The following is a 25,014-nucleotide window of genomic DNA, read 5'->3' as shown; positions in this document are numbered from 1 at the left end:
CCACCCACCGTTTCCCCAGCTGACCTCGAGTGAGCCCTAACCACAAATTTAGTCTGCCAAGTCAAAACTCACTCGCTCACACCACCTTGTTAGCTCCAACCTCCCCTTCCCACCATCTCCGCTCTCTCCTTCCACCCGTCATCAGCCATCACCATCTCTTTTTTGCATCACCCGTCACTCTACCCCCCATACCCCCTCCAAGAAAGCACTCGCTCTCTTTCGCGTCATAGTAATGGCAGACGATATCGAGGCCCGGTCGGTCTCTGTCACGATGGGCGAGGAGGAGTCGCGTTCCGTAGACGAGACTGTCGCAACCGAGACCACCACCGTCGAGCAGCCGACCATCACCACAACGAGTGACCAGATTATGGTCGAGGCCACCATTACCACCACTACCATCGAGGCCGATAACAACCTCATCGAAAATCACTCGATGGAAATGGTCGATGAATCCGCGCCCGTGGCGGGTGCTGCGACCGACGAGGTGCCGGAAGTTCCTACGGAAGAAGCGGCTGTCACCGAAAATCTGGGTGGTGCAGACAACAACACCACCACTGCCGAGGCCGCCGACGCCGCCGCTGCTGCCGGACTCGACGACGATGGCGATGTCGAGATGTCGGATCACCACGAGTACTCGGACGACGGCAGCGAGTACGAGCCCGAAAATGATACGCCTCCGCCCGCGAAAATTCCAAAGACGCCCAAGCAAAAGTCGCCTACAAACGTCAAGAAAACCCCCACTACCAATCACATTTCGACCGGCAACAACAATAACAACAACAACAGCGGCATCATAGATACGGCCTACGGTGGTGAAGCCTCCAACACTGCGACCCCCGAACACCTTCAGGACCCACAGACGCCGCAGGGCACGAGGATTCCTAAGACGCCAGGTTCACGCGTGCGCTCGGGTAGGGTCGAGAAGTCGGGAGGATCACCTGGCCCACAGGGCAACCTGCGCTGTCCAGTCAAGGGGTGTGGACAGACTTTCACCGGTCGGAACCCGAGACAGTCTCTCTGGCACCACCTTAAGTACTATGCTACGCGCGGACTTCCTGACAGGGCCGAGTTCGAGAAGTCGCACGGCGAAGCTCATGCTGAAATGAAGCGCGACGCGGGTAAGATACATGGTACCTAAGTCTCACATCGCGTCTCTTTTTGTCTGACACGCGTCTTATCTCTAGAACCTAAAGGAACCCCCGTTGAACGCAACAGAATCTCGTCGTCCGACTACCGCAAGAAGAATCCCGAGAAGGCGAAGACGTCGGCGCGTCTTTCGAACTTTAGAGCCCGTGCAAGGAAGAAGGGTCTCACTGATGAGAGGGAGATCGAGGAACACGTCCACAAGTGGGAGAAGGAGTGGCAGGAGAAGCAGGCCAAGGAAGCCAGCGAGGTGAGTCATTTACCACCATCAATTCCGCAAACGACTTCATTAACTCACGAAACTCTAGTATTTTTCGGGCATTCTTCTCTCCGCCTTCGAGTAACCGCTGGGTGTGGATTGTTACCTGCCGGGTTCGTGGACATTTTTACCGCAATTATACGCTGCAAAATGTCGACCTAAACTAGTACTGCTGATGGTTTACTACTTGGATATTTCTTACTACCTCTAGCTGTTTTTCGCTCTCTGTGTGTGCGTTTTCACTCCACCTGTGTTGTTGCTTCGCTGCCCTTGTTACTTGAAGGCGGGGCGAGCCGTGGATTTTTTTCCCCTTTCTCCTTCTCATTCTGCTTTTTCCTTCAATTGTGCGCTGTTTCTGTGTTGGTTGGGAATTGCGCAGGTGTACGGTTTTTTTCTACTCTTTTGCAGGCTAGGCTGTATATTTCGTTACTCCCTAAGTGAGTCGTGACTAAGTGCGTGATGTTCAATGGGCTTGTTAATTTTATTGTTCGTGCACGGATAGTGGTTCGCCAATGTGATGTGTGATGGCCCGTGATGAAGGATCTTTTACACACATATCTTCGTGTGAATGTACTGGGCCTGGGCCTGTATCTACCCGAACACTACGCGTCTTTCTCGTGCCTCGCTGACTGCTGCCATTGCCTCGAGAGAGAGAGAGGGCGAGAGAGATCGGGTTACGTAATCCTCCCTCCATTCTCCTGCGCGTATCCACTCCTACCAGCACTCGCCCGTCTAACCAGTGACCACGGCCTCCATACGCCACCCAAAGAAGCCTAGTCCCGCCGCGTCCCGTCGTGTCCCGCCGCGTCCAACCACGGTCCACTCCACAACACGTCCCCCCCTCCCCCTCCCTCACTCTCCTGCACCACACCACACCACCACCACTGCCACGACATAACACGACCAATGCCCCTCGAAATCCAAGACTCCGAAGACTCCGGCGGCGACGGCTTCGACGGCTTCGACGACGCCGCACCCGCACCGACAAGCGGCGAAATGCGGCTGTGCGCCATCGAGGCGGCGAGGATGCTGATTGCGCCGTCTGTGTATGAGACTGTTGCCGATAGGGAAGGCGAGGGGGCGAGTGGCGGGGAGTATGCGGCGGCGATTGGCGGAGAGTATGCGGGGGAGTACGCGGGAGTTGATGGCGGACAGGAAACGATCGGCGTGGATGTTGCGGGGCAAGGAGCGGGGCCGATTGAGGGGGGCATTGCGGAACAGATCGCGAGGGAGGTGGGTGAAGGGGATGTGCGGGTCAATGGGGACGCTCAGGCGGAGGGGGATGTCTACAACCCGCCCGACGACGACGACGACTTTCTCCCGGCACCAGCGAAGAAGACGAAAGAGAAGGCGAAGAAGTCTGCCGCAACGGAAGCGGGACGACCGCGAACCATGGGCAACGATTCGGACAGCGATTTCGGCGCCCCCAAGAAGAAGCCTGCGAAAAAGACGAAACCCAAGCCCAAGCAGCGCTCCAGAACCGCTCCACATCCGATCATCATCTCCGACGACTTTGCCCCCGCCACTACCGGGAAGCCGCGCTCCATAACTGCTCCGCATCCGATCGTCATCTCCGACTCCGACGTTGCCCCCGCCACTACTACGAAACCGCGCGCCAAAACCGAGATCAAGCGAAAGCGAGATCTGACCAGGGAGCTGCAGGATTTCCTGCCGTTACCTTCGCCCCCCTTTGCCATAGAAATCCAACAGGGTCAGGTGCAGGCTACTGGTGCGCTGCCTGATTATATGGGCTTGGGCGATGGCGGGAGCCCGATGAGCACCATCCCCGATCCGCCGGAGATGTGGGCGGGATTGGGTGTTGGAGAGGTTGGAGGTGGTGTGGATAGTGATGGTGGTGCTGGGGGCATGCGGATTGCGTCAGAGTGGAGGGCGGCGAAGGCGAAGGGACGACAGAATCTTTCCGACAAGCCTGTGAGGCAGTCGCCAGTGCTAGTGCCAGTCGCGGATGGGAATGCGGAGCAGAAGCAGAGAAAACCTACTCCTAAAAGGCCTACTAAGGAGAGGAAGAAGAAGGAACAGAACGAGGATCCGCCGCTGCCCGTCGTTGATAATAACATTCTCACGACGGAACATGAAGTCACGATGGAACTCAATGTCAACCCTGACCCTGCACCCGCACCTACAGCTACGATGGTAGCTGACTCGGACGGTGATATGGATGCACCGTTGTCTTCGCCGCCGCTATCGCCTGTTGAGCCCTTGAGTAAGAAGAAATCAAAGCCCCCCAAAGAAGATGAGGGATACGGAGATAGCATTGCGGTTGCTCCTGCCGCCGCGCCGGTGAAGCGGAAACGAACGACTTCAAAGAAAGACGATGCTCCGGTTGATGACGGAGATGGCGGAGAGTGGAATGGGGAGAACCCGAAGGCTACAGCGAAGCGAAAGCGGACGACGGCTGCTGAGAGGGCACAGTCACGGCTAGAGGCGAATGAGCCCGAAGAGAAGATGGATACCATTGAGCAGGACCCCGCCCCCGCTCCTGAAGCCATTGAAGACGTCCCTGCTGCCCTCGCACCAGAGCCCGCTCCCGCCAAACCCAAAGCCGCGGCTAAGCGTAAGCGCACCAAAACTGCTGATCCTCCAGCTGATCCTGAGGACACCATTCCTCCTCCCGCCCCGGTCGAAGAGGAAGAGCTGCGAACCCCCATCCCACCCCCAGTCACCCCAGAGACCAGCAAGAAGAAGAAGCAGCTGCACTCGCCACTGAAGAGCGGGAAGGTGCCATACCGCGTTGGTCTCTCCAAGCGCGCGAGGATCGAGCCGCTGCTTAGTGTTCGGCCGAGAGAGAAGAAGCGAGATGCGTGAGTGACTTGGTTGACTTGATTGACTTGAATGATTTGTGGCGTTTACTCTTTACTGGTGTTGGGTGCTATATTTACTGGCTTTTACTGGCTTTTACTCTGCTTTTGCTATGCTACTTGTTCGGGAATTGTGATAGATGGATGCCATGCCATGCGATGAGATGCGATAGGAGTTGCTTGGTGGTAATTACGCGAGTGCATTTCGTTTGGCGGGGAGCTACTGATTTGATGGAGTTTACTTCTACCTGCTAATTTACATTACTCTATATGGTGTGGTAATGGTAACTGGTTGGCTTTGATGGCCGTTGCTTACCTAGTATGTAACGAATGCCATTTGCTCCCAGCCTTGATCACTCGCTTCAGCGATTCTCGAGCAAGATGCAAACAAAGATCTGCTCGAGCACACGTGTCTTCTGATGTGCGAGTTTTGAGCATGAGGGTTCCGACAAGTCTTGACAGGACAAGGCAGCATCGGCAATGGCAGTGGTGTTGGCGTTGAATTGGGCGAGTTGAATGTATCTTTCAAGATCTTGTCTTCGGGTTGTAGTGCTACATACCTACGAGTCTCCTCATCGCCTGTTCAAGCCTCGAGGAGCGCCAATCTCTGTCTAGTAATCCTGATGGAATCTGCAGTAGATTGCCAATCAGCGTGTTTGTTTGTCTACCTTTTCAAGTGCGTTTCAAGTGCGCACCTGCTCTGCAGTTGGTAGATACAGCCTCGTTCAGACTTCCTTCAAGATGCACTCCGGCTGGCACTTCAGGTAGGTAGTGCGCCTGGGCTGACTGCAACAGGTACTAATCCCTCCTGTTGCTGTAGAAACCCGCTACTGGAGTGCCCACTTCATCAGCAGACTACAAAATCATGGGAAATGAACGGCCGGATACACATGTAACTGCAACGGATGTAAGGCGACCGTACCGGCGAGGGTCAACAAATATAAGAGTCATGATTTTGTTTGTTGGGCGGCCGAAGTGCCTACACTGTGGACACTCTCGCAGGTATCTTGAATCGGTCTACTACAGGGCCTCGAGTCATGCGATATCACCTGCTCGGCGAACTTGACTCCCACGTCGAAACCTCCACATGAAACCGAAAAAAGAACAAATACAGAAAGATGGACAAGGAAACCACATGTAGAAGCCAACTATCAATCACGCCTTATTGTATGTTTCCCTGGTATCTTGTCGTTCGCTACACAAAGAAGAAAAACATTTAGAGTCCACCAATCGCCCTGGGGCCAAAGGTGAGGTTTCCCTCCGCCTGGTGCTCCTTCCACACCTGGTCCCAGTTCGTCTTCAGGTCGCCCTCAAGATCATCCCAAATCTTGTCAGCTCCCATGTATTCCTTCTTCTCACCCCACTTCTCCACGCGGTCCTTCCACACGTTTCTCATCACCTCTGTCAGCGCCAGGAGTCCGCCACCCGGGCCGTTGACAATCTCACGCGTCCACGGGTTCATAACCTCCTCGAGGATGTTCATGTCGGTGGGGACGTCGTCGGGCCACTGGACCATGGGGGAGCAGATCATATCGGGTTCTCCGCCGGCAGACGTTCCGAGGACCTCAGCAGCCGCGTGCTTTCCCGCGTGGTTCTCGGGGACGGCTTCGGCGGGGATGAACGGGATGAAGAAACCTGGGGACTTGGTTGCCATGTCGCGAATGATCTCGAAGTCGGCGAGGTAGTAGCCGCCGCGACGGACCATGCTGAAGATGGCGTACCAGAGGGCATTAGCTCGCTCGGGCTCGTCGGGGGGCATCCAGGCGGCGGCGGTGGCGTAGTGGATGGCTGCGACGCCGAGACGGCTGGGACTGGAGGCGATGGGGCCACGTGCGCCGGTTTCTTTGGAGTTGAGGGCGACGTGCTCGACGTCCATGCCGTAGCGGAGGTTGGCGAAAGCGAAGAGATTGTGCGCTTTGGCTAGCGGGGCGACGTAGTGGGTGTAGTATACCGTCCACCAACCGGGCTCGCCGGCGGGAGTAGTATGTTTCTCGTCTTCTGGAGGGTGAGGGTTGTTCTCGAAAGAATGGATGATCCACATGGTTATCGAGATGATTTCATCGAGAAATTTGATTCGGTTGGGGTCGCTGGGATTCTGCATATACTTCCTAGCGAGGGACTCCGCGAGGTGCACTTTAATCTGGGTTGCCCGTGAGTGTTGGTGGTTTTGACGGGGACATCAAGACACATGCTCGAGTACTTACCTGACGAAGAAAGGTCTCCTCGAGAGTCCTACCACGAACACCACCACTGACATCAGGCCATTGAGCTCGAGCCTCTTCAATAAGGTCCACACAGCGACGGAACTCTTCGTCCCCTATCTCACCCTCGGCGAATACATCCTTGATGAATCCGCATATAAGGGATGAGCGAATGCTCAGCTGCAGAGCCGGACGAACATAGTCCCAGCCAACAGCCATTGTGCTGCCGGTGCCTGCTCCGGTTTCAAACACTTGCCTAGATGATACTGGCTCGGTCAACCTACGCAGATATTCTTGGATCGTGTCCCTGGGTGACATGTTGGGTCCTATGGCATTCCGTCGCTGCTGCTCGAGCTGGAGACACATGCGAAGCTTACCGAGAAGCACGTGATCCATACGAGCCACGCGGATATCCTCGGTCATTGCGGTGGTGAGTTCTTCGAGTGTCTGGAGTTGTCCATAGATGAGTGGCTCGGGCTGGTCCGAGCGCGGAACCATCACTTCGACAGTATTGTACTCATTCAAGTGGATGAGAGCGTTGTGAAACTGCATTTCTCTGCAATAATCAGCACGATGGATTGTAGTGGTCTTGGTGGGGAGCCAAACGCTATCCACAACCTCCGAAAGCAAGATCCGATAGGAGGCCAGCTTCCGAACGGCACGCCCTGTTGCGCGCGACGCTCTGCCTCTCTCACGATGAGAATACCAGGAGAATTCTCTAGATCTCTTTGGGTATGGAGAATTCCAGGGTGCTCCGGTCTCGCGTTAAGCTTCTTGCTCAACGCTATGCGGGCCGTCAGCAACCAGACAGAACCAACCATAAATCACCCAGAAACAAACCTATCATCAGCTTCTTGACTTCGACCTCCTCCTTCTTCTTCTGATCATCCGAGAGGCTGTCGTCCAACCTGGTCACCGCAAGGGCCTCCTCGTAGACCACAAGAGCGTCCCTATACCTCTTCATGGCATCCAGAACCGTCGCCTTTCTTCTGTATCCTTTGGACCATTTAGGATCCAGCTCAATGGCACGTTTGGCATCGTTGAGGGCCAATGGATGCCGGCCGAGAGAAAGCAGAGCCGCCGAACGGTTGGAATACAGAAAGTGCGACGTCGGATTCAGAGCAATCGCCTCAGTGTAACTCGAGAAAGCTTCGGTGAAGTTCCTGAGATTACAAACCTCAGCTTTAGATCTTGCGAAATGAAACGCAAGGAAACCTACTTGAGACGAAAAGCGGCGTTTCCTTTCTGTTTCCACTCCTCGGACTGTTGGAGTTGATGCTCAGTCGGCGGGGGGCGAGGTGGAGCCATGGTGAGTGGTTGTTTGTTTGTTATGAGAGAGACGAGGTGGATTGAGAGCTTCGGAGCTATTGGGATCTTCATGAGGTCAGGGGTTTCCTACGGCACGAAGAATGCCGCTAACGTTTCTTGGCACGAGTGATCGGGAATGAGCTCCGTAGCTCCTGTTTCAGAGATTTGATACCTCCGCCAATTTTTATTCAATTGTCCCGGAGAAGGCTTACCAGGATCCTTAGAAGTTCAGAAAGTAGGACAGCCTCGCTGCGAGGCGTCTAAAAGATTGCTCCGGCAACAGAATAGTATGATATTTGAGAGAAATGGCAACTAACGCTTCAAAGTTGACTACCGGTATAATTCCTCCTAATCCTCGTACCCACCCGCACCATTTGTAGCCACTCCAAATCCTTCTTTCCCTCCTCTTCTGTCTCCATGTTGCCGGAAACCATCCCGCACACTCTAGAGGTTTGTGCTTATTTTTGTTTCCCTCAAACTCCTTCGACCGTGTGAGATTGACAATGTACCGGGCCGTCTGACGATGATCGGTATCGCACCCCCGGATAATCCATTTACGACCTAGATGACCAGCTAGATAAGACGGCTTACTCCCCTTACCCACCCACCCACCGCCTGATCTCATGCTGGACCAAATATTCACCCATGACAGGTGCGCAGTGTGACATAGAGTATGTATCGAGTGAGAAGATGTACATAACTTTGTGAGACAATCACGATCAGCCACGCAATATAGCCGGAGGGGCCCACTAGTGGGCACGTACGTACATGCAGGTAGCAACTGTGCTCCATTTCCAGCCACTCGGATTGTAAGCGAATCCTACTTGTAAGTATATAAATACCTGACTGCATCTACGGATTTAAACTCCTAGACTGGGTGGGTGTTGTCTCCGAAGAGTACATAAGGTCCGTCGGGATGGTCAACATCATGTATGACGTGCGTAGAGTGCACTACTTCTTTCCAGGGGCTGGATACATCCCGTTATTACCGTGCGCTGTTAAGTATGTAGATAGATAGACTATCTACCGGCATAACTTGCACGCTTCGTTAGCTATACATATGTCCGATGGTAGGAAAACGTGGTGAACGCAAGCGGCGAGAAGACAAGGTCTGGAGAACACCTACCAGGCCGAAGGAAAAGAGATAGATATGGCTGCCACGAGGCTGGTTCGATAGGCGAACCGAAAATGTTAAGTGGGAGCTCGACGAGATGGCGGAAAAAGAAGGCGGGCCAGAGAGCGGAGCGGGTATGCGTAACGGAGCGGCGATACAGGTGTGTATAAACCTCAACTCTCCCTCACTCATCACCACCAAAACCGGCAGAATCGTACATACTTATGTATCGCTAGCAGACCGCTCTCCGTCTGCAGTTTTCATGAAAACGGAGTTTAGCCTGGATGGGAGGATAGTTAGTATAAACGTGTCCACACACATAGCAGGAATAGTACCTTTCAAGCATTCGATATGGATACCTTGTAGTATTCGAGATGTCGGCGTAGTATATAACCTTCGAAAGCAGCCCGCCGGCAGCACGGGCTCTGATATTCAGGAAATCCGGGCCCCCAATGGTTCAACCCCCATGGATTCGAATACCGCAGCACGATAAATACTGCAAAGAACCCGATACCGGCGTACGTTCGATGGCGGAGGATTCGGACGAGGGACTCGTAGATTTTGAGACTGTCAAGCTCGAACCGTAAGCATTCGGTCCGGAAAGGGAGGGGGTTTCGAGTAAGTACAAAACTAATCGACGGGCATGACGGCAGGATCGAAAACAATGGTGGCGGGTCCGCGCCAACTTCGCTCTCGAGCTGGCGAACAGGAATGATCTCGTGTATCCTCTGCATGTCGGTGGGGTTCCTGCTCAATCTAATCATCACCATCTGGGCGGTGGCAAAGTTCTCGATCCACGACGGACTCGGAACTGTCTATGAGGGCTCCTGCGCAGAAGTTAAGACGCTGTCGGTGTGGATTCATGTCTTGATCAACACACTGAGCACCCTGGCATTGGGCGCCAGCAATTATGTTTAGCAGTGCTTGATGAGCCCTACTCGCGAGGAGGTTGATCGAGCCCACGCAAAGGGAGAGTGGCTCGACATCGGCGTGCCGAGCGTCAGGAATTTGTGGAGCGTCAAGCGGAGACGGATGATGCTGTGGTGGTTCCTCGCATTCACTTCAGTACCGCTGCATTTGCTGTAAGGCACGGTAATCGATGGCACATGACTGGACACTGACATGGAAATCGTGCAGATACAACAGTGCAGCGTTTGCAACAATAGCGACAACCGATTACCTAGTGGCTGTTGTCTCAGAAAATGCATTATCCTCGGAAACTCAAATCATAAATGCAACCAGATTTGATGTACCTGACGAGCTTTTGGTTTATGCGCCAGAATACGAAACATATGTCGACGATGCACGGCGCGGATGGTTGGAATTCCTCGGTCAGGCTCAAAACTGGAAGGCAGTCCCGGCCCGAGAATGCTTTAGCGCCTACGACACAGCATTTGTTTCCAGAAACCGAAATGTCGCTGTGGTTTTATACGGCAACAGCAGTGAGGCACTCTTGGATGGCTATATGGTCGACGCATCGGCGCCCACTAGCCGGGAGTGGCTCAGCCGTCCGGTGGGTTGGAGGTATCTATATTTCGGGAATATAAGCGATCAAAGGACGATCGACAGGATTCGATCCGGTGGGGAGTGGCAGGCTCGTAATCTCGAAGGAGAACTCGTCGCAGTTAAGGAATGCCGTACGGAAGCTCGGAAGGAATCCTGCAAGCTGCAGTTTTCGACATTGATATTGGCGATCGTTGTCGGGTGTAACGCGGTGAAAGCTATCTGCATGACCCTCACGCTGCTCGATCCAAACTTCATCCTGCTGGTCACCAATGGCGACGCAATCCGGAGTTTCCTGTTGAAGCCGGATCCGAACACTGCTGGAATATGCTACGCCGACAAGCAGTACATCGTGGCCCAGCGGAAGGCTGGAATACCGTGGAACAGCGGAGATTCGCGGCCGCAACCATGGAAACGCCACTCATACCACTACCATTGGCGGAATGCCGTCAGTCTCAGGCGGTGGGTTGTCAGTGTATCCTGTATGTGTATCAGCCTGATGGCCGTGGGGATTCTGCTGTGGCGAGCCGTCCAGGAGGATAGGTTCAACTATACTTCCAATACGATCAAAGACATCTGGAACCGTGGGTTCGACCAAGTCAGGCTGGGTTCCGTGGTTGAGCTGAACCCCAACATGGGCCTGAGCCTAACCGCGGCTGTGCTCCTCGCCAACTTGCCTTAGACGATCCTCTCCTTCCTCTACCTCCTGTACAATGCACTTTTCACGAGCATGCTATCGGCCCTCGAATGGAACAGTTATGCCAATTCTCGAAAGCCACTGCGAGTCACCAACCCGCGGTCGGGCCAGCGAAGCTCATACTACCTCCAACTGCCGTACCGCTTCGCCCTCACTCTCATGCTTCTCTCGGGGATCCTCCACTGGATCACCTCTCAAGCGATATTCCTGGCACGGATCGAGATATACCCCGTCGATCTGCTGAAGCTGCAGGCGGTCGAGGCCGGGCACTCCACGCTCTCGGTGGCGTGCTTCAGCACCGTTGCTATAATCGTGTCTCTGCCCGTAGGGTCCCTGACGGTAGTCGCAGTGATCCTCATGGGCCTGCGGAAGTATCGTTACCACATGCCGATTCCGAGCGGCTGTTCGGCGGCTATCAGCGCGGCTTGCCATCTGCTGGACGCGGACGAGATTATGAGGGAGGAAATCGTATCGAGCCCGTTGCAGTGGGGGGATGTCGATTTTGGCTCTGTGAATCGAGAAGGAAGAATAGGGCATTTGACGTTCTCGGCCCATCCAGTCGGCGAGCCGGTAGAAGGGAAGGAGTACGCAGGGTCATGGGCAAGACGGGAAGCGCTGCGGTGATGGAGGCGGATGATCAGAGGTAGCGGAACAGCGTGTTTGGTAGTAGTCCGTTCGGACATCGGAATCAAGTACATACGACTCGGTCTTTAAATGGAGCGGACTCGATTGGATCACTCGTAACTGGTTGTGCCGTCCAGCAGCTGATCGCGGCCAACTTCTGAGTCCACACGGGTGGCATTCCTGCTAGTACAGGAGGCCTATGAGACTTGTGGCTCTGAGCTTCTGGCTTCAGGCGACGATGATCCGCATTCACGATAGACTATCGTATATGCCGCCGGACGCACATACATTCGAACCACGGACCCTCACTCGCAAATGTCATTTCAGTCTAATGATGTGTCTTTTTGGTTCTATATAGGTGCACATAAGAGACGGGGGAAGGAAAGGGCTGGGACTCGCGGCCGGGTTGTCATCCAAGCAAACGTTGCGGAGACGATGGGTGTGGGGGTGGGGACACTGCGGAGCTATCTAGGTACGTTGTGATGGATGAGTTTGCAGACTCGCAGTGCGAGGAGGTCGGTCGTTCCGCAGACGAGAGCTTGGGTCGGGCTGTGGTTGAAATCTATAGGTAGGCAACGTTAACCATCTGTGCAAGTAAGCAGACGAGACCCTCTCGGTACGCCCGTGGAGTCGTATGTATAGTCAGCACCCTGTCGTGGAAGAAGCGCATCTATGATGGCGAACATCACGGCCTGGACCTGGCCGTAGAAATGCGTGGGGTCCGGCTACTGTGGAAGCAACATACCTGGTACTATTACTACTAGTATGTATGTGCTATTTACCTGCCTACATCACAGCTAGTGCTCACTCATGTCGCCCTATAGATATGCAATCTACTATATTCAGCCCTGAGATTCCACACGACTAACTAAAGCTTAATATTCGTGCCCAGCAGATGTGAGCTCCTGATATCTACACGACTCTGAGGCAAGACGGTTAACCATCGGCGTAGTACTCCTTCGCAGGGAGTACTTAGGTAGCTACACCGGTTGCTGCTGCGGTATTCAGGATACTTGACGGTAGTCTTCACGCTTCGTTGGATACATGGCTGATGTCTGATGGATGGTCAATTGGCTGGAAAACACCGTGCACATCCTCTCCATGCACATCCTCCCCGTGCAGACCGTCCCCGCTTTGTACCTACCCTCCCCGCATCATTGAAGATCTCTCCCAGCATTGATTGTCGCCATGCAACCGCGACACGATCCCACTGCGAGTACCGGAGACGGCGAAGGAGGCCTGGGAACGAGGGAATGACAAACGACCGCTCTGAGAAGGCAGCTGCGGCAATTGAGAGTCCTCAGAACGGCCATCGAGCTGAACAAAAAGAAACACATATTACCTACCCCCTCGTTAGCGACCGTCTCGATGCTGGGCGACCGAGAGCCGGCAGGTTAGTGTAACGAGACAGTGCGAATGTGGACGATCGAGAGCTGAAAATATCGCTTAAAGGCGGCATGCGTGGCGGTGGCTCATGCAAGTGGGAACGCCAAACCAGTAAGAGTGTCTCCTCACCCTACCTCCCCCCACTTCCCCCTATCAGAATTGTGAGTAACGCAACTGGTTGTCTGATTCCGAAGAAGACGACGAGCACATTGGGTACTCCACTAGTACCTCCAGCCAGCATGGAGCCGGCTGTCTCGCTGTGTTCAAATACCTCTACATGGAACCCGAAAATGCTACCTAGACGGCACAAGTCGATACTCAACAATTCTGGCCCTCAATGCTTGATCACCTCCCGTGGACGCGAGCACAGCAACACGATGATGTCGGCGAAAAAACTGACGCCGTGCACCCACCGGTGGATCATTCGAACGATAAACTTACAACTCTCGAGGCGGTTGAATTACAATTGTAAGCATCCAGTCCGAGGGCGGGTTGCGGATGCAAAATATAAACTAACCGGTGGTAATGGCGGTATGTAGGATGCGAGGTGCTGGCGGCCGTTCGACGAAATACTCGCCCGACTCTGACGATGGCGAGCTGTGTACGCGGGCTGCGGCACCACGAGAACCGACCTCGGGCTGGCGGATAGGATTGATATGGTGCATCGCCAGTGTGTCGATGGTGTTCCTGCTCAATCTGTTTATCACCATCTGGGCGGTGAAGACGTTTTCGGTCACCAATGGACTGGGGGTTGTCTTTGAGGGCCCCTGCGCACAAGTGAAGACGCTGTCGATATGGATTCATGTCCTGATCAACGCGCTGGGCACGCTGGCATTGAGTGGCAGCAACTATGCGCAGCAGTGCTTGACGAGCCCCACTCGTGAGGAGGTCGATCGGGCCCATGCGAAGGGAGAGTGGCTCGACATCGGCGTGCCGAGCGTCAAGAATCTGCGGAGAGTCAAGCGGAGCCGGATGGTGCTGTGGTGGTTCCTCGCAGTCACGTCGGTACCGCTACACTTGTTGTAAGTCCCGATCATCGATTACAGGCGCATGGCTGTACTGACATGTATATTGCGTAGATACAACAGTGCCGCGTTCACAACGATAGCATCAAACGATTACTTGGTGGCTGTTATTCCGGAGAATACGTTTTCGTCGGAACCTCCAACGATGAATTTCACCAGATCTGAAATAACAGAAGATACCTATTACCCGAACCTAAACAACTACACGCCGCAGTCGTGGGTAGAGTTTCTCGCCCATGCTCGAAACTGGACGGCGATCTCGCCTCGAGAATGCTTCATCGAGTACGACAAAACATTCGTCTCCGGAAAAAGAAATGTCGCCGTGGTATTACAGGGCAACAGTAACGAAGGGTTCTTGAATGGCTTTATCACGTCCCAGCCTTCGCTTTTCCCCCGGCAATGGCTCTCTGATCCAGTGGGGTGGAATGAACAGTATATTTACATGGATCTTGGAGAAGATGACAAAATAATGGGTGTTGTTCGATCGGGTGGAGAATGGAGGGTTCGAAACCTCGAAGGACAGGTCGTTCCGGTCAAGGAATGCCGTGCCGAAGTCATGGACGAAGCCTGCAAGCTGCAGTTCTCAGCATTGATACTAGCGATCGTTATCGTGTGCAATGCCGTGAAAGTTGTCTGCATGACCCTCACGCTGTTTGAACGAAACTTCATCCCGCTGGTCACCCTCGGCGACGCAATCCAGAGTTTCCTGTTGAAGCCAGATCCGAATACTGCTGGGATCTGCTACGCCGACAAGCAGTACATCGAGGCCCAGCGGAAGACGGGAATACCATGGAATAGCGGAGATTTGCGACCGCAGCCGTGGGAACGCCGCCCATTCCACTGGCGGAATGCCGTCAGTCTCAGGCGGTGGATTGTCAGTGTGTTCTGCATGTGCATCAGTCTCGCCGCTGTGGCATATTTGTTATGGCTAGCTGTCCGGTCGGATATGTCCGTCTACCCTTCCAATACCTTCAAAGATATTTGGGATCGCGGGTTTGCGCGGGTCAGTTTCGGCTCCATGGTCTTTGCGTTGGGGTACAAATTGCCCCTGATTGGGGCTGTTTTCCTCGCCAACTTGCCTCAGACGATCCTCTCCTTCCTCTACCTCATGTACAACGCACTTTTCACGAGCATGCTGTCGTGCCTCGAATGGAACAGTTATGCCAATTCTCGAAAGCCACTGCGGGTCACCTACCCGCGAGAGGGCCAGCGGAGCTCATACTATCTCCAACTGCCGTACCGCTTCGCCCTCACTCTGATGGTCTTCTCGGGGATCCTCCACTGGCTCACGTCGCAGGCGATATTCCTCGCACGAATCGAGGTATACTTTACCAAAATACCGGGCACACCGGAATTCGATGAGATTGAAACACTCTCCGCGGTGTGCTTCAGCACCATGGCCATAATCTTGGCGCTCGTGATGGGGGCTCTGACAATAGTCGTCATCATCGTTATGGGCTTGCGGAAATACCGCCACGACATGCCGATTCCTAGCGGCTGCTCGGCGGCTATCAGCGCGGCTTGCCATCCTCCCACCATGGACGACACCGGCAGGGAAGAGATCATTTCGAAGCCGCTGCAGTGGGGAGATGTCAGTGTCGGCTTCGAGGAGGGCGGAACGGGGCATCTGGCGTTCTCGGCTTATCCGGTCGGGAAGCCGATTGTCGGGAAGGAGTACGCGGGGTCAAGGGCGAGGCGGAAAGCGTTGTGATGTCTATGCATGGGCAGATGTTTGAGTGAAAGAGTTTATCGATTTAACTAGCTGGAGTACATAATTTTTATTAGAGCGGGGCAATGGGCGGTACGGCAGTCTATCCGGGCATCGGGATCCTGTCCGACTCGGTGATGTCTGTTTTTTGTTTTTTTCATCATTCTGTGTTCCGCCGTACAATACATACAGCCTCCTCAAATCACGCAGCGTATGCAGGATCATTATTAGTGAACTATCGCAAGCTTTGGGTATTGCTCTCGAAGAATCTGTCCAGTATCACCGGCCTCCGAGCCGTCGTATCAAAGTCGCTGACGCAGCTATCCGCTCCTCGACGGGTGATCTGCACAGGATCTCATTCGCGCCACAGGAGGAGTCGCGACGAAGTTGCAGTTCGTAGTTATACCCTACATACATGCTCTGCATTCCACAGGCTCGAGTACTAGTAAAGTACGAGTACTGTAGGTGTGCCACTCGCACCGAGCGTCATGGTGTGGACCGTGTGGTTGTGTAGTGGCTTGGACGCCCGCCCTCCCGCCGTGGCCCGTGGCTGTTGTTGCGAGTCGTAACTGCGAGCTCGATCCGTGCGGGCAGGCTGGCGGGCTGGCAGTATTTTACTGACGAGAGGGTCCGTTGGCATCCCTAGGACCTACGGCAGAGGGCTGCCACTTTTTATATTTTTTTTGCACCGGTCTTGAAGTTGCTCGGTCTGGAATCCCTTAGTGGTAGTTAGAAGCACTCTGGGAGAACTGTTGGGGTTTGGTGCTGTAGATAGATACCGTGATCGCCTACGGGCTGCGGGGCCTAGCATACTCGTGATGTAGTTCAAACTTTGGAGCGTGCCGTAACTAATGTCTCTGGCCCTACCGAGACGAGACGGATTGCCACGCCGGGACTCACATAGAGTAGTGATGGTAAGTAGAGTAGAGTACGTGCAGATATCTCGTAACGAGAGGACTTCGACATGGGTCCCTCCGATTCGATTCCTGCACATCCCATTGGCCGGGGCTGCTATGAGTGTGGGGACATTTCATTTGAACTTTGGACATTCTCAAAAAGAGGCCCTGAAAGTTAAAACCGCTCGCAAACTTATCGCGGCCTATGGTGCGGTAGGTTGGGAGTTACTAGTAGTTACCATGTATGCGATGTTTCTCGTCGAGCAGGGGGCTTCTTTGTGTTCGCGAAATGCGTGCTTCGCTCGCTTGCTTCGTGGGGACGGGTGGCAATTGCGGTTCCGATTCGCTCGTGTGCACTATCGACGGGGCTGGCAGTTAGATATATGAAGCTGACGAGGGCACTGCATCAACACTGAACAGTCAGACGGGCTGGGTTCTCGCTCTGGCTCTGGAGGGGGCAAGCGTCTAATCGATGGCTCAGTGTGGGTCGCTTCCTTCGAAAGCCATCTCGTTGGGGCGGCGGCAGTGACGAGACCTCATCGTGGTCGTCAAGATGCTCAATCGCTGCTCGATGGAGCTATTCACTCTGAAAGAGCGAGCGAGCCAGCGCGAAAAGGGACGAGGCGAGAAGTATTTGGAGCCCAAACAGCCTCCCACTGTGTTTCACCTCTCACCCCTGCTCGATCAGTTTCCCCTCCATCCATCCCCGACACAACCAAATCCAATCGACCAACCAACAAACAGCTTCCCCTCTCTCCTTGTCATCCCCCATCTCCTTCTCTCTCCTCCTCATCTTTCTCCTCCTCCTCTCTCCTCTCGTTATCATCTCATCCTCCTGCTCCCTTCTTCCTTCCTTTGCAAATCCACAGCATCATCTTCCAGGTAAGCAATATTCCATCCTCAGTCATCTCCTCTCCTCCTCCCCGCAGCTGTTGTCGCGCGACAGGCGCCCACACCGCCGTCCAGCAACAGTCTCCCTCTCGGACAGCTGCTCCTTGTTCCCCGCTCCATTTCCCTCTTCGTTCCCGTCAGCCCCACCACATCCCTCCCCTCCCTCCCACAACGGCACATTCTACTATCCGAGAGCTTAGCTCAGGTTGCGAATTGCTTTGCACATACCCATTCACTCTGCAGCTGGTGGTTGACGATCTCAGCAGAATCTGCTTCAGCTCACCAGGCTTCCGTGTCTGTCGCATCTACGATTCGCAGACGCGCTAACCGAACCCCTCCCCCCCATACCACCTTATCTCAGCTTTACGCGCGCGCCCTGCCCTTTACCTTCTCCCGAGTCCGATCCTTTGTCTGCTCATCACCTCACATCGCATCCCTAGACCATCTTCACGACCGTGAGCTGCGACGAAACTGAAACATAAGCAGCAAATTTCTTCTCGGATATCTTAGACGGAAACCCCCCGTATCCATCGGCCAGAGGAAACCTCTGCAAAGATGTCTCAACGACATGGCTCGAGAAAGATCAGCTTCAACGTAAGCGATCAATATGAGATCTTGGACGTTGTTGGAGAGGGAGCCTACGGAGTTGTCTGGTAAGCTTATCCCCGTACTGCTTCCTGCATTCGAGAAAATGCATCGGAACTGATGTGGAGATTTTGTGCGCTCGCAGTTCGGCTCTTCATAAGCCTTCGGGACAGAAAGTCGCTATCAAGAAGATCACCCCCTTCGACCACAGCATGTTCTGTCTCAGAACCTTGCGCGAGATGAAACTCTTGAGATACTTCAACCACGAGAACATCATCAGCATCCTCGATATCCAGAAACCCAGGGATTTCGATTCCTTCACCGAGGTTTACTTGATCCAGGTATGCCCGTGCGCCCTTGTTTCGGTGCGGAAAGGAAGAAGCGACTGACTCGCTTGTAGGAGCTCATGGAGACGGACATGCACCGTGTGATCAGGACCCAAGACTTGTCGGACGATCACTGTCAATACTTCATCTACCAGACGCTGCGCGCGCTCAAGGCCATGCACTCGGCGAACGTTCTGCACCGCGACCTCAAGCCATCGAACCTCCTTCTGAACGCTAACTGCGATCTGAAAGTCTGCGACTTTGGTCTCGCCAGGTCTGCCGCTAGCACCGAGGATAACTCGGGATTCATGACGGAGTACGTGGCGACTCGTTGGTACCGTGCGCCGGAGATCATGTTGACCTTCAAGGAGTATACGAAGGCCATTGACGTGTGGAGTGTTGGATGCATCTTGGCCGAGATGCTGAGCGGCAAGCCTCTATTCCCTGGAAAGGATTGTAAGTTCAATTGTGAGCTCTGCCCAATTTTGGTACATTACTGACATTGGGTTTCGTTTAGACCATCACCAGCTCACGCTTATCCTCGACGTCCTCGGTACCCCTACCATGGAGGACTACTACGGAATCAAGTCCCGCCGCGCCAGAGAGTACATCCGCTCTCTGCCATTCAAGAAGAGGGTCCCGTTCGCCTCCATGTTCCCCAAGACTTCACCGCAGGCTCTCGACCTGCTGGAGAAATTGCTGGCCTTCAACCCGGCCAAGCGTATCAATGTCGAGGATGCCCTGCGACACCCGTACTTGGAGCCGTACCACGACCCCGAGGATGAGCCCACTGCGCCCCCGATCCCCGATGAGTTCTTCGACTTTGACAGGCGGAAGGACGATCTGTCCAAGGAACAGCTCAAGAGTAGGTTTTATCCGTCACCCATCGTGTTTCGAGATCGATACTGACAATATTTGCAGCCCTCATCTACGAGGAGATCATGCGGTAGGGGGTGGTTTTATTTGGTTAACCTTGATTTGGTGCCTTTTTTTGTGGTTGAATACCCAACATGTGTATTTTCTTTCTTTGTTGATGTGTAAATCGAGTGTTTTTCCTATATCCTATTTGTTTTTTTTTTGCTACGGAAATGTGGGGTTCGGATCATGTCGGGATGTGTCGACGCTTTGCTTCTATACGGCTGTTGGATGGGGTTATGTCAAAAGAGCAACCGCTTTCAAAAATGTGGTGTACCTATCGAATGGATCGAATGGTAACGAAGTAGTTTGAATCTCTTGTGAAGAAGAGAATGGCAGGCTCCTGCCGCGTTCTACCCAATAGATCGTCACGTCCTTCTTATACCTACCGTCGAAGTATATGCAGCTTCCATACGCAGCTGTACCAGTAATCGACTGAGCGAACATCTAGAGTAGCCCGCGAAACTCCTCAGCCCAACTGCCCTGGCAGATCTTCCGTGATACGGTTATACATGCGCTAAAATGGGGTGTGGATGTTGTGGGTAGGAGTATGCGAGGTGTTGTGACGGCTCTGCTTGATGAGAGGGGCGTTTATTGTCTGTGAGGAGGGAGGGAGGTAGGTATTCAAAAGAAGCCCCGAGCGTCAAGAGGCGGATCAACAGCAACAGCTACCTATCCAGCTATCCAGCACCACCTTGGAGACAGGTGTCGAGGGTACCTATTCCAATACAATCACAGAATATTGCTCATATATAATATCCGAACTACATTGAGTCCCATTCATCACATTGTCTCATAACATGACTATATCGCATAGCATCGCATCCCACCCTATCCCCCGGTTTCCAGGTACCTACACACACAGACACACACAGGCACACATAGACAGGCACACGACGATACACGACGTAACAAGCTATCTAGTCAGTCAAAGTATTAACCCAACACCTCAACACCAACACCTCAATACCCTTCCAGCGCCATTCGATTCCATTCAGTTCCATTCCATTCGATTCCATTAAGTCATTACTCCCCCCGCTACACCCCCTTCTTCCCGTGCCATCACCGATCCACGACGAGCCGATCTCTGTGCAGTCTCGGGCCGGAACTGACTCGTTTCTGCAGGCGATCCAACTTCTCCTGCGGGATAGGAGGCACCGCGTCCTGGCGGAAGCGCTTTGCCGTCTTGTGGGCGACGTATGATCGTGCGGCCTCTGACAGTCCCTGCTCCGTGCTGGCCGCCAGTGGGAACGGCATCTCGCCGCCGTTTTGGAGGAGCAGTTCGGCTAACGGGAAGGGCGTGGTGGTTGTTGTTGCCGTGGGTTCGGTGGGAGAGGTTGGCGACATGCTGGGCGAGAGCGGGCTGGAAGCGGCCAGCGCAAGGATTACGACGTGCATACCCGTTGCCGGGTCGACGGTGTTGGCGCTCCCGTGGAGGGCGAGCGCGTAGAAGGCCGCGGGAAGATCCCCCTTCTTGACTGCCTCAAGGAGGAGTTCGTCTGGTGAGTCTGTTATTGATAGTGTGGGACTTAGTGGAGCGACGAAGGCGCGTTGAACGTATTTGGCAGTGATAAACTTGAGCCGTGATTCGCGAGAGGACTGTGGGCCTGGCCGGAGGGCGGGTTCGGCTTTGGCTTCCCAAACGCTGTTGGCTACTCGGTTGCCGATTTGGCAGAGGAGCTCGACGAGATCGGGTGTGAAAGAGGTAACGTCCAAGGTTAGTGAGCGAACTTTGCTTATGTGTGTACCAAGGGAACGGTGGAGGCCGCTGCATTCTGCTGGTAGTCAGTGTCGTGTAGGCGGTAAGTGCTAAATGGATGGATAGATCTCACCAATGCAGAGTACAATCCCCAGGTTGATGGAAACCCACTCGGTCTTGACCTGACTTCCACAGTCCGCACAACTGCTATTGCTCGGATCCGCATCTCTGATCAACTGCAGCAACTTCTCCGGATCCTCTCCGAAATTGCTACTGTTCCTCCTCGCCGCATTAGTCGGCGGCCGAGCACCCACCGTGGTCCGGCGGTAGATATTATTGGCATTGGCTGAATTGCTGAGCGGATTGCTGCCATGGACGGAGTGATGGTAGTGCGGACTTTTACCTGTCAGGGCGGACTGAATATTCTTCAACTGGACAGCATCACCCTCGTTCTCTATTGGCGAGGCGTCAAAGTTTTTGATTGAGCCTCCGCTTTCGATCGTGCTCTTGACCGCGTTGTGGATGGACGATATCCAGTTGTTCATGTCTTCCTCTGACGTTGCTTGGTATACCCGCTTGTACTGTGGCGTAACGACCTCGAAACAGAATCGGCGGTCCGAATTGCGCGCTTCTCGTACGGACGCCATCTTGAGGTTGATCGGGTCGTTGTGTAATCCTAACTTCTGCTTCCAGTTGGAATATTCGCACAGCTGCCCTCCGGCAAGAACAACCCAGTATCTGTCGGTCATGTCAGCTAGGAAAACACCCTTGACTTCATTGGTTTATCGTACTTGTGCCACGCTTGCTTGTTCAACCCCTTGGGATCTACGTGACTTCCTGGCCTGCTGAGGGCCCAGAGAAGTCCCTCTTTCCTGCGCTCCGTCTCCTTATCCACCCCCAGTCCGCCTTCGCCGATGGCGATGCCACGGTACTTGAGGGATCCCGAGTTTATCTTTGCCGGCGCCGAAGCCGAAATCGGAGACAGCACGGTGTTGTCCTGTTGTGGGCCACCTTCACTGCCGGAAGACACGGCCCTTACACTACTAGTGCCCATGCCCAAGCGCTCGAAACCGGTATTGAATCCGAGGATATCACTGCTGGAAGGCCCGCCATTGGGATTCGGTGTTGTCGGCGGCAAAAACGGGGGAATGGATTCCGGCTCGACGTAGACCAGATTATTCTTTTCCAGCACTCTCCGCCGTTCTTCCCGCTCAGTGCGCTGTATCTGAAACTCCTTCGCGGTTTCCTTCACCTCGTGATCCAACGCCTCTAGCTCTGGAAGGAGATCCTGGACCTTCTTCGCGGTGGCGAGGAATCCGCGCGCTTGCGCATCCGCAAACTTTGTGAGTTGTGCCAGAACCTCCTGTTCTTTCCGACCACCGTGAAGATCCTGCATGAACGTGGAGTAGTCGAAGCGCTTGAGCTCAAAGTTCTTTCGTTTGGCCTGATATTTGGACTCGCTCTCTGCCTTCTTCTTCTCCTTGCTCGGGTCGTTCCGGATACCGAGGTAGCGGCTAACATAGTTGTAGTAATCGCGGCTCTCCTCCTCGAAGTCCCTCTTCTTTGCTTCAGCCTGCTTCAGGTCCACCTGGTAGAGCTTGGTAAGCGGATCGATAATCAGCTTCTGGAGGTTTGTTCCGTTCAAGCGCTCGTACGCCAGGATCTCTTGGAATGTCCGGTTGAAGTAATGGTCGAGTGCGGGTTGGATTCCCGGGGCATTGCCGGTAGTCGAGACCTCGCGCAGAGACTCCTGGAAGGCAGCGAGCGCATCGATGCTAGTGACCTGCGCCTGACGGGCCTGCTCCGCGCGCTTGAGAACCTTCTTCATCTTAGTGCGAAGGTTTCCTGTCTTCTGTTCCAAGCTTTTCATCGTAGCTCTGAACAATGGGCCGTCGTCCGACACGGAGCTGTCTACCGGCCGGGGACAGTTATCAACCCTTACCGCGGGGATGTTCGTGATGGAAGGTGCAAGCGTCGACCCGTCGAAGTTGTCAATCAACGGTGATGGCAGCTCGCCATCGGTGTAGTCGCCCAACATCGCCATACCGTTACCGACGCGCATATCCGTCGATCGACTCGAGCTCACTCGAAGTTTCGGCGGTGAGTTGAGCAGATACTCGGGACCGATCGCGGGCGATGGAGGCCATGGTGCAGCTCGTACGGATCCTATAATTCCTACCGTCAGCTTTCCCACCAAACTATACCGCCTTCGTCGGTCCGAGAGTTGCTCACGCGGCACCCAGAACGAGAACTGTGCCAGTGTCGATAACTTGTGCGCCCGCTGATCATATTCGACAAACTATACGCGCGCCGACACACAGAAAAGATATCAGTCCTCAGCTTTACTTTTCCGCACCGAACAAGAACAAGAGCAAGAAGGGCGTTGTATGTAGGTATATGTACACTGCAGGTATTCCTCCAGCCAAAGTTACTGGCACCCCCATCCTGGCCCTGTGGTGGTCTCCAGCGCCATTTATAGTCGAACTGCACCGCATTCGAGCCGTCGGTGGAATAGTCGCCGACGAGATTGACGTTCGGGTTCTTGTGCAAGTTCGGGTCGGCGTGGAACTCTCGGGTGACGAGGTTCTCAATCTCGCGCGCACTAGAAGCAGTGATAAAGGTGAGTCCGTTGATGGTCGTAATCGTGCTGTTGTTGCCGTTTGAAGCTGTTCCGGCAGTCTCCTCTCGGCGGCGAATGGTAAATGTAAATATCAGATTAAGCTCGTCCTCGGCGGGTGGCAATTTAATCAAGAACGGTGTCGTAGAATTCGGGTCCGGGTCCTATTATTTTGCATCGCCACGGATTACCATCATCACAACCACAGCAACCACCACAGCAGAAGCACCCCCGCAACCGCAACCGCCGCCGGAGTTTCCACCCACCTGCACAAACTCAACCAACCCCTCATCGCCGGGCTCTCTTCTGGCGGTAACCCTCGAGCACGGAAAGGCGTTCGGAGCGATCCGCAGCAACACCCGATTGTGAGAATTCACCACTTGGATGGCCGAAATCGATACTAATCGCACGCATCAGCGCCCCTGCCCCTGCCACTGCCCCGCGCCCAACTGCTCTTCAATTCGCGCCTGAGGTGGTAGTGGTGGTGGTGGATTCGTACATCTCCACTGATCTCGCAGGTACATCGTTGCCCCATCCTCCAGTCTCCCGCTGACGTTGCCCATGGTCTCTCGGTGGTGGGCGTGGGCGTGGGTTGTGGGTTGTGGTGTGGTTGCGATCGCGATCGTTGGGGGGTGAGGTGGGTTATGTGGTCGTTGGAGTCTCGCGCGCCGCAGGGTCCACCGGTCTTATCTCCTCTCACGTTTACCTGCAAAGTTACCTACCTACCTACCTCCTCGAGATCGTTGCGTCGCGGGAACAGGAAAAGGCAGCAAGTAGAGTGTGTAGATGGTGTTTAGGTAGGGTTGGTAATTACGGCTAAGCTGTGGTCGTTGTCGTCGTGTCGTTTAGCATGCGAGCGAAAGGAGCGGCGGCGGCGGCGGAGGTGGGTGGTTGATGGGGGGAGAAGTGGAGGTGGAAGGTGGAGATGTGGAGGTGTGTGTGGGTTAGGCTCAGGATACCTAGACGGAAGGAACGACGATGATCTCTGGACAAGGGCGGCAGTTGGAACTCGGGGGATGGGGAAGGGGTGGGGAGTTGTGAGTTGCTCGATGGCGATGAGTGCGCGGTTAACGGTCGGACAGACGGGAGGGCAGCAAACAAACAACAGAGAGTACGATAGTTACGGATATGGAGGGAGGCAGGTATAATAAGACGAGACGCGAACTGAAATGGATGCTTTACGGTTCCTGTGACGATGATTTGGTAGGTATATGCCTATTTGGTGAACAAGTGTGCGTGGAGGACACTCGTGATAACTATCCTTCACAGGCACATACTTCCGCTGCGAACCCTTTTCT

At 54.2% G+C, this 25,014-nt stretch overlaps 7 protein-coding genes across 7 annotated transcripts; 5 read left to right on the top strand and 2 right to left on the bottom strand.

Annotated features, from left to right (window-relative positions):
- Positions 1–232: 232 nt before the first annotated feature.
- On the top strand, positions 233–1,487 carry BZA05DRAFT_415398 (uncharacterized protein; the record flags this gene model as incomplete). The annotated part of the gene is made up of 3 exons (XM_051485306.1): positions 233–1,118; positions 1,194–1,393; positions 1,452–1,487. The coding sequence occupies 3 exons, from the start codon at positions 233–235 to the stop codon at positions 1,485–1,487; spliced, it is 1,122 nt and encodes a 373-aa protein (XP_051343774.1).
- A 470-nt stretch (positions 1,488–1,957) lies between these two features.
- On the top strand, positions 1,958–4,578 carry BZA05DRAFT_385633 (uncharacterized protein). The gene has a single exon (XM_051482430.1). It carries the CDS (start codon positions 2,309–2,311, stop codon positions 4,226–4,228), a length of 1,920 nt encoding a protein of 639 aa, XP_051343773.1. The 5' UTR covers positions 1,958–2,308; the 3' UTR covers positions 4,229–4,578.
- Positions 4,579–5,169: 591 nt separating this feature from the next.
- Positions 5,170–7,776, bottom strand: BZA05DRAFT_347627 (uncharacterized protein). The gene is made up of 5 exons (XM_051481214.1): positions 7,642–7,776; positions 7,263–7,585; positions 7,029–7,206; positions 6,426–6,978; positions 5,170–6,361 (listed from the first exon to the last, which is right to left on the bottom strand). Exons 1-5 carry the CDS (start codon positions 7,728–7,730, stop codon positions 5,438–5,440), a joined length of 2,067 nt encoding a protein of 688 aa, XP_051343772.1. The 5' UTR covers positions 7,731–7,776; the 3' UTR covers positions 5,170–5,437.
- Positions 7,777–8,646: 870 nt separating this feature from the next.
- BZA05DRAFT_433407 (uncharacterized protein) lies at positions 8,647–11,971 on the top strand (the record flags this gene model as incomplete). Its single annotated transcript, XM_051486262.1, has 10 exons — positions 8,647–8,732; positions 8,783–8,800; positions 8,908–9,004; positions 9,231–9,427; positions 9,498–9,696; positions 9,766–9,926; positions 10,087–10,357; positions 10,517–10,809; positions 10,843–10,945; positions 11,030–11,971. The coding sequence occupies 10 exons, from the start codon at positions 8,647–8,649 to the stop codon at positions 11,666–11,668; spliced, it is 2,064 nt and encodes a 687-aa protein (XP_051343771.1). The 3' UTR covers positions 11,669–11,971.
- A 1,623-nt stretch (positions 11,972–13,594) lies between these two features.
- BZA05DRAFT_331044 (uncharacterized protein) lies at positions 13,595–15,790 on the top strand (the record flags this gene model as incomplete). Its single annotated transcript, XM_051480571.1, has 2 exons — positions 13,595–14,076; positions 14,134–15,790. The coding sequence occupies 2 exons, from the start codon at positions 13,595–13,597 to the stop codon at positions 15,788–15,790; spliced, it is 2,139 nt and encodes a 712-aa protein (XP_051343770.1).
- A 2,152-nt stretch (positions 15,791–17,942) lies between these two features.
- BZA05DRAFT_112978 (kinase-like domain-containing protein) lies at positions 17,943–19,536 on the top strand. The gene is made up of 5 exons (XM_051478600.1): positions 17,943–18,227; positions 18,305–18,500; positions 18,560–18,941; positions 19,003–19,350; positions 19,407–19,536. Exons 1-5 carry the CDS (start codon positions 18,130–18,132, stop codon positions 19,433–19,435), a joined length of 1,053 nt encoding a protein of 350 aa, XP_051343769.1. The 5' UTR covers positions 17,943–18,129; the 3' UTR covers positions 19,436–19,536.
- Positions 19,537–20,442: 906 nt separating this feature from the next.
- Positions 20,443–24,279, bottom strand: BZA05DRAFT_456802 (uncharacterized protein; the record flags this gene model as incomplete). The annotated part of the gene is made up of 7 exons (XM_051487564.1): positions 20,443–21,175; positions 21,233–21,837; positions 21,891–23,265; positions 23,332–23,398; positions 23,503–23,880; positions 23,983–24,116; positions 24,216–24,279. 7 exons carry the CDS (start codon positions 24,277–24,279, stop codon positions 20,463–20,465), a joined length of 3,336 nt encoding a protein of 1,111 aa, XP_051343768.1. The 3' UTR covers positions 20,443–20,462.
- Positions 24,280–25,014: the final 735 nt, after the last annotated feature.

Source organism: Tricharina praecox (genome assembly GCF_024521635.1).
Source record: "Tricharina praecox strain CBS 144465 chromosome Unknown BZA05scaffold_2, whole genome shotgun sequence".
Classification (NCBI taxonomy): domain Eukaryota; kingdom Fungi; phylum Ascomycota; class Pezizomycetes; order Pezizales; family Pyronemataceae; genus Tricharina; species Tricharina praecox.
Note: the sequence above shows the minus strand (reverse complement) of the source record. Positions and strands in the feature narration are given on the sequence as shown.

What these genes read in the sequence shown, in the direction of transcription:
- BZA05DRAFT_385633 (XM_051482430.1), top strand. Translation starts at nt 2,309, where the DNA reads ATGCCCCTCGAAATCCAAGACTCCGAAGACTCCGGCGGCGACGGCTTC.
- BZA05DRAFT_347627 (XM_051481214.1), bottom strand. Translation starts at nt 7,730, where the DNA reads ATGGCTCCACCTCGCCCCCCGCCGACTGAGCATCAACTCCAACAGTCC. An exon ending in AGTCAAGAAGCTGATGATAG is followed by an intron (nt 7,207 to 7,262) that starts GTTTGTTTCTGG and finishes CGGCCCGCATAG; the next exon opens with CGTTGAGCAAGAAGCTTAAC. An exon ending in TTTCGGAGGTTGTGGATAGC is followed by an intron (nt 6,979 to 7,028) that starts GTTTGGCTCCCC and finishes TGATTATTGCAG; the next exon opens with AGAAATGCAGTTTCACAACG.
- BZA05DRAFT_112978 (XM_051478600.1), top strand. Translation starts at nt 18,130, where the DNA reads ATGTCTCAACGACATGGCTCGAGAAAGATCAGCTTCAACGTAAGCGAT. An exon ending in CCGAGGTTTACTTGATCCAG is followed by an intron (nt 18,501 to 18,559) that starts GTATGCCCGTGC and finishes ACTCGCTTGTAG; the next exon opens with GAGCTCATGGAGACGGACAT. An exon ending in TCTATTCCCTGGAAAGGATT is followed by an intron (nt 18,942 to 19,002) that starts GTAAGTTCAATT and finishes GGTTTCGTTTAG; the next exon opens with ACCATCACCAGCTCACGCTT.